Source organism: Phyllostomus hastatus, unplaced genomic scaffold (genome assembly GCF_019186645.2).
Source record: "Phyllostomus hastatus isolate PE091 unplaced genomic scaffold, TTU_PhHast_1.1 phas_contig_40, whole genome shotgun sequence".
In the NCBI taxonomy this organism is placed as follows: domain Eukaryota; kingdom Metazoa; phylum Chordata; class Mammalia; order Chiroptera; family Phyllostomidae; genus Phyllostomus; species Phyllostomus hastatus.
In genome coordinates this window covers 1,451,400-1,462,025 of record NW_025333872.1, presented here as the reverse complement: position 1 = coordinate 1,462,025, position 10,626 = coordinate 1,451,400, and the positions used below count along the sequence as shown (strand labels likewise).

The 10,626-nt window shown below is 48.5% G+C and overlaps 1 protein-coding gene and 1 pseudogene across 1 annotated transcript; both read left to right on the top strand.

Annotated features, from left to right (window-relative positions):
• Positions 1-2,637: 2,637 nt before the first annotated feature.
• LOC123821431 lies at positions 2,638-4,099 on the top strand (annotated as a pseudogene).
• Positions 4,100-5,528: 1,429 nt separating this feature from the next.
• LOC123822203 (transmembrane protein 217) lies at positions 5,529-7,027 on the top strand. The gene is made up of 2 exons (XM_045844162.1): positions 5,529-5,563; positions 6,369-7,027. Exon 2 carries the CDS (start codon positions 6,396-6,398, stop codon positions 6,936-6,938), a length of 543 nt encoding a protein of 180 aa, XP_045700118.1. The 5' UTR covers positions 5,529-5,563; positions 6,369-6,395; the 3' UTR covers positions 6,939-7,027.
• The last annotated feature ends 3,599 nt before the right edge of the window (positions 7,028-10,626 follow it).

Sequence of the window (10,626 nt, the reverse complement as noted above, 5' to 3'; positions counted from 1 at the left end):
GCTCCCTGCTGCCTGGACTGGAGGCTCCTTGTGTTGCAGCAGTGGGGGAGGGGACAGTCAATCTCTGTGACATGTCTGTGATCCTCATCTACTTTCTCACTAGGCTGCAGTTGTCAGTGCAACTGTAGTGACAGCGGCAGCATATGCTTCGTAAGCCAAGAATTTTCCTGTGTAACAGTGTTCCCATTGCCAATTCCCACCTCTATGAGAAGTTCCTTATGTTCATTACCAAGGAGACATTTGGAGTGTCTGGTGGAGACTCTTTTAGTTCCATGTTCCCCAAAGGAGAAAGGTTTACACTGAGCAAGCAGAAAATCCTCAGATCTAACACTTGGTGGGTAGTTGAAAATATTTTCATTTCCATTATTTTTGCTCTGTATATCTGCTTCAGTGAAATATTGTTTCATGTTTTTGTCTAAAATAAAAATGAGATGCTAATAGTCATGCCCAGATAAATGATAAAACTTCTCTTCCATTTTCCTTCCTTTGGTCTTCCCTCCAAATTATGTCTTAAGTTGCATTCAAATGGACATATATTGCAATATTGCATTTTTTTAAGAGCCAAGTTATGTCAACAAACACTGTGGCAAGATCAACTTCCGGCATGACAGTGCATGGACCTGCTTCCCGGTGAAACTGCCGAAAATTATTAAAACACACACATACACAAATCATTTGGAAATGGTTCTAAGGGCAGATAGCAAATGAAGAAACATCTATTCAAGAAAGTCAAAGATTTGGTAAGAAAAGTGAGATTCTTTGGTTTTGAACCAAGGCCACTTCCTCCCTCCCCTCTCCCAGCTCAGCTGGGCAGAGACTCTATTCCACACTAGTGCAGCCAAGAAGATGGGCTCCCTCCCCCGGGTCCCCAGGTCAGGGTTTTCTCCCCAGGAGGAGCAGGACATCGGCATTTCTCACCCTAGGCCCAGGTACCTACCTGGTGCTGAGGCTAAAACATGGAGGTTCCCTTTGTTGTCCAGCCCCTACTCATGGGGTAGAGGCACTAGGCTGGACATGGTACCACGGAAAGTGCTGGGGCCCCAACTGCCTGTGATGAGGTGGTGATAGCAGTGACAGGGTAGGCAATCCAAGAAGACCTTAAGCTACTATCTTTTCTCCCTTATGTAGCACTCATACTCTGAAGCAGGAGTGTCACTAAGTCAGAAGCAGGCAATTGTCCCCACCCACAGCCGCAGAATGCTAGCCCAGAGATTTTGGCTAGGGCATGGGAGAAGTAGGCCATAGAACAGATAGTTTGCAATTTCTTCCCAAAGGAATTTGCTTCATTTACAACAGAGCAGGGGCAAGTTCAAGCCTAAAGGCACTCTAAGAAATAGTGAAGGTTGTGGCAGAAAGCAATTGGGAGATTTGTAGAGCCAACAAAGATACAGGCCAAATTGCAGGCCTGCTAGTTGTCAGGAAACAACAGGAGAGAAACAACTGGGAGAGGATCTCCTGGGAGCAGAACAAATATCAAGCGCTGACTTTTCTAACTATTATTTCAAAGGAGCCCAGATTTGACTGGCTTTGTCTGTAGAGCAATTTTTGCCCCAGGACATCATGGAGAACAACAGAACAATCAGTCAGCAACTATGATCCTGCAGAAACCACTGTTGTCCCAGAGTGTGGGCCCAACCCTGCTCCTCCCCAAGAAACACCATCAGAGGCTTTACACCATGCAGCACTGGGTTGTGAGGGTGAAAATTTAGTTACTAAAATAACCCAGCCATTTACTAAATGAGTGAACAAGCAAATGACAGTAACAACCCGGTGGATGGTTGGGGTGCCAAGCAGAGTGTACATACAATATGGACATCATATCTAAAGTGCCCAGTCTCCAACTGCAACGACAACGAAACTAAAGACCTGCAGAGAAGGCATGACCCATACACCAGGGGAAAGCAGGTAACGGACACTGCCTGCGAGAGTGACAAAATATTTGATTTAACAGAAAAAGTCTTTAAAGTGGCCATTACAAATATGTTTCAAAAACTAAAGGAAACTGTGATTAAAGAAGTAGAGAAAAATGTACCAGCAGTGTCATATTAAGTAGAGAATATCCATGAGGAGATATGAATTACATAAAAAGAACCAAATGGAAATTCTTTTACTTTTGTTTTTGAATCCTCACCTAAAGATGTATAGATAGATAGATAGATATTATTTTATTTATTTCTAAAGAGAGAGGAAGAAAGTGAGAAAGAGAGGGAGAGAAACATCAATGTGTGGTTGCCTCTTACACACCCCTAACTGGGGACCTGGCCTGCAACCCAGACATGTGCCCTGACTGGGAAATGAACCCATGACCTTTTGGTTCTCAGGCTGGCTCTCAATCCACTGAACCACATCAGCCAGGGCCCAAGGGTATGTTTTCTACATTGATTTTTAAGAGGAGAGGAAGGAGAGAGACAGAAAGAGGAACATCAATGTAAGAGAGAAACATACACACCCCCATACATACCCCAACTGGGAATCAAACCCACAGCCTAGGTATGCACCCTGACTGAGAATCAAACCTGCAACTTTTTGGTGTGTGGGGCAATACTCCCACCAATTTAGTCACCTGGCCAGGGCTCATATAGAAATTATTGAGTTGAAAAATTACAGTAACTGAAATGAATTCACTAGAGAGGCTCAATGGTAGATTTGAACTGGCAGAAGAAAGAATTAGTGAAATTTAAGGTAGGTAACAGAGATTATGCAATCTAAAGAACAGAGAAAAAAGATGAAGAGAAATAAGTAGAGCCTCCGAGAAATGTGGGATGTTGTTAAGCTACCAACCAAAATATGCAACATGGTAGTATTGGAAGGAGAGGAGAGAAAGGAACAGAAAAAAATATTTGAAGAAATAATGGCTGAAAACCTCCCAAATTTACTGGGAAACTCTAGCCTACACCCAGTAAGCTTAACAAATTCCAACTAGGGTAAATGCACAGGCTCCACGAACAGATACTGCGTAGTAAAAGTGCTCAAGTCAAAGAGAAGGAAATGTTGAAAGCAGCAAGAGAAAAATGACTCATCACTTAGAAGGGAATCCCAATAAGATTAACAGCTGGTTTCTAAGCAAACACAATGGAAGCCAAATGGCAGGAAAACTTATTTAAAGTGTTTTCAAAAACCCACTGTTAACCAAGAATCCTACATCCAGCAAGGCTCAGATTCTCTCTGAGTTCCAGATTGATGGGGGTGACTTCATGGTAGACATGGCTATTTGGAAGTCCCTGGGGAACTCAGACCGACCGTTTCCCAAGCTGTCCTCCTCCTCACCTCCCCCACCCCCGTCCTAAGTGTGCTCTCGCTTCCATGCTCCGCGCCCCTGTGAGTGGACCACCCACTGCCCAGGAGCTCATTCTGTACTCCTGCTCCCACAGCCCCAGCCCCCACGTGCAAAGTCACTCCCCCCAACCTCCCTCTGTTGGTTTGCGTCACCTCATTTCCTTTACCAGCTTCTCAACTGTTCTGCCTCCACTTTGTCCCCTTTCTGACCCATGATCCCCACAGCATCAAGAAATATTTTTCTGAAATGCAAATCAGATCTTGTCTCTCATACACACACACCCTTCCAGGTCTCCCCACTGCCTTTCTCGTGGCAGGTGGCAGGCGCAGGGGGCAGGCAAGTCCCCTTCCTCTCTCTTGTCCCTGCCAACGCTGTAGCCTACCCCTCTGCTCAGGCTACACCGAGCCTGCCCTTTTCAAAATGACTTTGCCTGTTTCTGGTCCTACCCGGATGTTGGCCACTTCACTGGGGGTGAAGTTCCTGCCTTTTCTGCCCAGTTAGTGCCCTCATCCTTGCAGTCCACCTAGCGTTCCATGTGAGACATAGGGCTGAGCTACTGGGGCTGTGAGTGAGGTGCTGGCAGCCATGGGTCCCTAGGCACAGTCCCAGCCGAGTTGCTTTGACTGCGTGAAGATGGGCTTCGTGATGGGTTGCACCGTGGGCATGGCGAGTGGGGCGCTCTCCGGCATCTTTTCCTGCCCCAAGATTGGAATGGATGAGGTGATGGGAGGCATCAGGGACCAAGGCATCGGTGGAACCGTGACGCAGAGTGGTGACACCTTTGGCACATTCATGGCTATCAGGACGGGCATCCGGTGCTAATCTGATTGCCCACATCCACCCCATCCCATCAGTCCCGGCCCATGTACTATAATAAAGATTTTTGAGTAGTTAGAAAAAACCCGCATCCTTTAAAACACAAGCTGAATGATAACCTCCTCCAGAAAATCCTCTCCCGATTCTCATGCTGGGTTGGATCTTATTAGATCGTGAGCACACTGGACCACCTCCTCCACAGCATTTACCACACTGTGTTATAAGCTTTAAGTTTTCTTTTCCTTAAATTTTTCCAAACATTTTATTTACTTGTTTCTTATTTATCTAGCTTCCTTACTAGAATGTTTACCTGTACCTCCAGTACTGAGCTCAGTACCCAGCACGTAGTAGATGCTCAATAGGTGTTTGGCGAGTGAATGTTGAATGCATGTACAGAGGAGCGCAGTAGGAAACAGAAAGAGAAGTTAAGTTGTTCTTACAGTGACCCAGGAGGGAGGTGACAGGGCTAAAACCAAGGCTGGGGCAGCAGGGATGAGAAAACAGTGGGGTTGATAAAGACATTGCCTGAAATCACAACACAGGCTTAAACCGCAATCCTGAGCCCGTGTGGCTTGGGGCCCTGGTTTGAGCTGGTGCAGGCAAGCACCCCGTGGGTAGTGGCTGCTCTGGAAGCTGCCCTGCGAGCAGGGATGAGGTGCGGGTTAGTTGGTGGGGACAGAAAGTATCAAGGCAGCTATCTGCTGGCCAGCACACTGCCTCTCCCACCCCACCAGGGGCACTTCGGGGCCTGGGCACAGCAACAGGTTTGTGCGTCAAGCAAGAACTAAGCTCAGAGTCACACAGAATGGGAGGATGATGGGGAATAACCATCCCATTTGGGATGAACCTTGAAAATATTATGCTAAGTGATGGAAGCCAGACACAAAAGGACAAAGACTGTATGATTCTACTTACAGGAGTTAGTTAGCATAGTAAAGTTCATAAAGACAGAAAGAGAAATGGTGGTTAACGGGCCGAGGGGAGGGGAAGGGGGGAGTCTGCCTGATGAGAACAGTTTTTCTTGGGGAAGATGAGAGATTCTGGAGGTGGGTGGTGGTCACGGTTACACAGGGTGTGACTGCCCTGAACGCCATTGGATCGGACACTCAAAAAGGGGGAAATGGTGAAGTTGTTACGTATATTTTACAATAAAAAAATTTCTAGTAACCAAAAAAACAGAAAAGAAAAGATTATGTGAGACTGACGGAGTGAGTGGCAAGTGCAGCTCCGGCTGGAGGGAGGCGGGGGCGGCCTGGCTGTGCTTCGCCAGGCCCAAGCGGGAGTTCATCCTGTCACCTCAGAAAGAGGCCACTCAGGCCTCCAGCCTTTGGAAACCCACCAGCCTGAGGACTGCAACGCTCCCCTCACACGTGACCATTTCCCTTTCTCCTCCCCTCTCAGTGGCAGCTTGGCAGTGTGCTGAGGGAAGAGGAGGGAGCTTTGCTCTAGAATTCTCTGAACTGGGAGCCGGTAAGAAGATGATCTGGGCTGGGGAGACATTTGCGCTGGGCCCAGCTTACCCCAGCCTTGGGTCCTCTGGAATAAACATGCCCCCAGCAGGGTCCCCTGGGGCTCTGGGCGTGTCCCCAAGGCCGGAGCCAGCCTCCAGAGCTCTGGTTTGACAGAAGCTGCAGCTGGACATTGGCCTGCTGGGTCTCTGGCTCTGTGATGGTGGCTTATTGTTGAGGCACCTTCGGCCTGGACAGAGAAGATAGTGAGATGGATCCATAAACTTCCCCTCATTCCACTCACTGATGGCTCCATGCCCTCACTGATGGCAGGAAGCAAAGTGGAGAAATTCCATTAGTGAGGGCTTGGAAGGGAAGACAGGGCACCCAGGGGAGGGACAGGCATGATTCCAGGCCCTTAGGAGCCATGGTAGTTTTCTGACTTCAGAGAACACACACCCCAGAGGGGAGTCTAGAACTGACTCTACCATAATTCCAGATACAGGAGTTTCCTAATTCCCACTGCCTGACACCGACAGGAATGCCCCTTTTGCCACCTTAAAGCTCAGCAGCAGCGGGAGCAGCAGAGCTGGAAGCTTCCTGAGTGGTATCCAGGCCAGTGATGTCCCATCCCAATGATGTGGGCGCTGGTAGCTGGTTAGGTCAGAACAAGGACCAGACCCCCGTCCCCATCGAACCTGTAGCCTGTCCACATACCATTATTATTCTGAGCTCCCCCCTTTACCTCTAGTGGTGGGGGGTGGGGACTTGTCTAGGGCTGGCTCTGCCATCTTGTTGTGTCACTACATGATTTTGTTTTTCTGCAGGAGATGCTCTGGTAAAACAAGTAGAAAATGAATGTCAAGATGTTCTGCCTTTTGGCGGGCATCTTCTCTATCCTCAACACCATCCAGTTCCTCATCTTTGACTTGAACGAGGTTACGTTCCTTGGCTATGAAGAAAAGTGCACCATCTACATGGAAATAAAGTCCGGTTTAGCCCCTTGGATCTTGACCGACAGAAAGCACATCAGCATCACCCTGTCCATCATCACCATCAGCCTCAGCTGCCTGCTCCTCTACTGCACGCACAAGAACAAGTACAGGGGGCTGCTGTGCTACGCCTTGTGGATCATCTTCTATGAGCTCACCAGCTTCTGCATGGTCCTGCTCACCAATGCGATAATGAGAGAGCAGTTCAAGGAGCTGGGTTACCTGCACTTGATCTTCCAACTCTCCCGTATGTTCCTGCACTTCTTCTGTCTGCCCTTTATCATCAAGTATGTGTACATGCTTTATAAGGACCCCAAGACTTCAAGCAAGATAAGCCGACGCAGGCGCTCATCCGTCAGTACAATCGACTCGTGGCCGGGAATGATGTACCGCAAGATAAACTGAACAGAGCCAGGAAGGAGAGAGAGAGAGAGAGAGAGAGAGAGAGAGAGAGCTCCCCAACAATAGACCTCCCCTTTCCCTGCCTGCTTTCTGTTGGCTCTCCTTGTCTTTTCAGGGTTCTTGAGTTTTATGAGTTTAAGAGTGATTCTTGGAGGAGGGAGGGCTGAGGGGATGGATCAATTAATGTGCATGTGTGTTTTTATGGCTTTTTTTAGCATTGAATTATACGTGTGTTTACTTAGCCATTTCAGTGGTGCATATTGTTGTCTTTCACAGCCCCTCCTCTCTATGTGTCCTTAGTTTCTAGTTTTTCCCGTGTGGATTGCCCACAGATGCCTGCTTCTGTCCAACAGAACTTTCTATACTGATAGGAATGTTCTGCCTCTGTGCTGTCCCCAAGCTACATGTGGCTACAGAATGCTTGAAATGTGGCTCTTACAGCCCAGGACTTTTCAACACTTTAGTTCATTTTGACTTCAGTAGCCACACGCAGCTGGCTTGTCGCTGCCACACTGGAGAGCACGATCAGGCACAGCCTCTCTTACCCCTGCACGGGGACACTGCAGGAACTGCTCTCCAGCGTCGGGCATCACTCTGCTTCCCTCGAACTTTTCAGAAAACACTTCCTCTCATTGGCTTGTAACATGACAAGAAGAATCCCCATTCAAGGAAGCTCCAGAGTTCTCAATTTAAGCTCTATGGACATTTTGGACTGGATAATCCTGCCTTTTAGAGGGTTATGCTGTGCATTGCAGTGTGTTTAACAGCATCCCTGGTCTCTACCCACTAGATGCACTAATATCCCCTCACCCTTGTGACAAGCAAAAACATCTCATTGCTGCCCTGGTCAGGTAGCTCTGTTGGTTAGAGTATTGTCCTGATATGCCAAGGTTGTGGGTTCAATCCTCAGTCAGGGCACATATAAGAAGCAACCAATGAATATATAAATAAGTGGAACAACAAATCTCTCTCTCTCTCTCTCTCTCTCTCTCTCTCTCTCTCTCTCTCTCTCCCCTTCCTTTCTTAAAAAAATCAATAAAAATTTAAAAAATACATCTCATTGCCAAATGTTCCCTAGGGGGCAAAATTGCCCCCAGTTGAGAACCATTATTTTAAAGCGGTACACCCCAGCACTGAGAGCTGGGGTGTCACTACTGTTAACTGTGATGAAGAGCATCTTTTCTGAGAACTCTTTACATTCACTGCCTTGTGCAGTTTTAATCCTAATGTTTCCGTTTTATGGTTCGATGAAACTGAGACTGAAGACACTTGCTGTGTCATGGTCTCATGAGGGATGTGACTAAGGGCACATAGTGGTACAAGAAAGATTTGAATCCGGATCATCTGACTTCCTATACACATGTCCTATTCGGTCCCCTGAAGCACTCTTACTTTTACCAAGATTTTTTTAAAAGTGGGGGGACCTCACTTTTTAGGATATTTCTTTTTCTTTCAAAAAATGTTGGGAGTTAGGTCAAGGGTCACTGTTTGGACCACACCCCTGAACCAGGAGCATGGCAGTACCCACTCTTACTGAGCTCTTTATGAGTGCTGGGTGCTATCCTAACATTTCCCTCAATTCTGTCCACCATTCCACGATGCATTTGGACCCAGGTCAGTTCTCAAAATGACCACCAGGTGGCAGTCAGCAATAAGCTTTACCTGGGGCTGTTTCAAAACCTTGGCCAGATCCTCTAGGGGTGGCTTATTTGGGATTTAAGGAAACTCAAGCTGATGACCAAGGATTAATGGTGTGATTCCTTGCCGTATTCTCACAAGGTGTGCTTTGACTGGTTGTAACTTGTTATGAGAAACAAAAAATAAAACCTGAGCCGACTTCAAGGTTCTGCTCCCCCATCCCAGCTGGGGTGGTGGCAGATGGGGAGACCGGAGACCTGTGTAGAGAAGAAGTGGAGGGAGGGCAGGACTGTGAGCTGCCTGATGCGGGGCAATTTAAGGGTCTCAGATACAAGGCTGGCGCCCCTTTACACCGGTACTTCTCCAACCTGTTGTTTGCATCTGCCTCCACTTCCTGGCCTCCCGTTCTGTCTACGTCCCACTTCACGGAAATGGGACTGCTCTTGGGAAGGCGATCTCCACACCGCCCAGTCCCAGTTCAGTTCTCGGCCTTCTGTTTCAGGTCCTCTTCAGCCTTTGCCACCTGAACCCTCCCTGCTTTGCCAACAGTCTCTTCTCTTGGCCTACGGACACCAGGGCTGCCTTCACCCTCCATTGCCTTTGCAGTGCTCCAGGTTCTGTCCCCGGCCCTTTTCTCTCCTCTGTCTCAGTCACTTCCCGCTCTCACCCAGGCCCATTACAGTAGTCCCCGTGACGACTGCAGCCCGGACTTCTTCCCTGAACTGTACACTTGATGCAGTTGCTTCCTTGCGGCAGCAGGCTCCTCGAACACAGTTCCCAACAATTCCTGCATACTCGTCACCTCCCCTTCCATGTGGCCTGGGCCCCCGACAAACCCTGTCAGCTTCATCTTCAATACAGACCTACCCATCACCTCCACTTAAGCCACCACCATCCTAGCTTAAGCTGTCACCATCTTTCACCCAGACTATTGCAGCAGCAATGTACTAACTGGTGTCCCCAGTGCCACCCTCGTTCACTCTACGCCATTTCCCCACCCAGCAGTCGAAGGAATCCTGCTGAGCCCTTAGTCAGATTGTGTCTGTCCTCTACTCACGTTCTACCTGTCCTCCCTCCGCACTCAGACAGAGGCCTGAGTGCTTACCTGTCGTGCCAGGTGCTCAGCAGTCCAGTTCCCTGTCATCCCTGCAGTCTCCTTTCTAACCACTTTGGCCAGAGTAAGAGGAATATTCTTACTCTGGATAACCACTGGCTTCCTCTTTGTTTCTTTCACATGTCTGCTCAAAAGCTGTCAGAGAGACCTTCCTACCAACCCATGTGAAACAGCCCCTCCCCATCCTACTATCACCTGACTTACCTCTCTACCCCCCAAGATATGAGCACCATATTTCTTTGTTGGTGTTTTCCTAACACCTAAAACAACACTGGCATATAACAGGTGCTCAGTATGTATTTGTGGAGTGAATGGACACAAACCCTCAGCAGAATCGAATGGCCTGCTGTTCCTTGATTTCCAAATAGTGGTTACGACAGATGAGCTGGCGAGGGGCAGATTCCTGCTGCTCTCCTGCCACTCCTTCTCGGTCCCTCTTCTCTCACCCATTTCTGGAGTTTCTGGTGAACACTGTAAAGGTAAAATGCCGGCAGAGGACCTGGTTTTGGCTTTCCTGTCCCATTGCTCTTCCCTAATCCTTTTCCTTGCAACAGCTGCTGACACTGGAAACACCACCTCACCTCCCAGCGCTCCCTCACCAAGCCTAAAATGAACCTTGGAACAGTGCAGGGGCGCCTGGGAAGGACGACACTCTGAGAGCTGCCACCCACACTTGTGAAGAGCTCCAGCTTCCCACCCTCCCTTTCCTCACGAGGTTTGCACGTCTGAGCTAGGAGTATGCAATACCTTGGGAAGCCAGGCACAGCGCACATTCCCAGGGGCTCCCAGCCTACCGAGTGACTGGGTCACTCAGGGCCACCTACATCCAGTATGACAGGTGCTGGGAGCCACAGAACAAGTCCCAACCCTTGGAAGATAGAAAGTCAGGGAAGTCTTCCTGGAGGAGGGAATCTTTAGGCTGAGTCCTAGAAGAGAGTC

Excerpts from the sequence above, each read along its gene's own strand:
- LOC123822203 (XM_045844162.1), top strand. The coding sequence starts at position 6,396 with ATGAATGTCAAGATGTTCTGCCTTTTGGCGGGCATCTTCTCTATCCTC.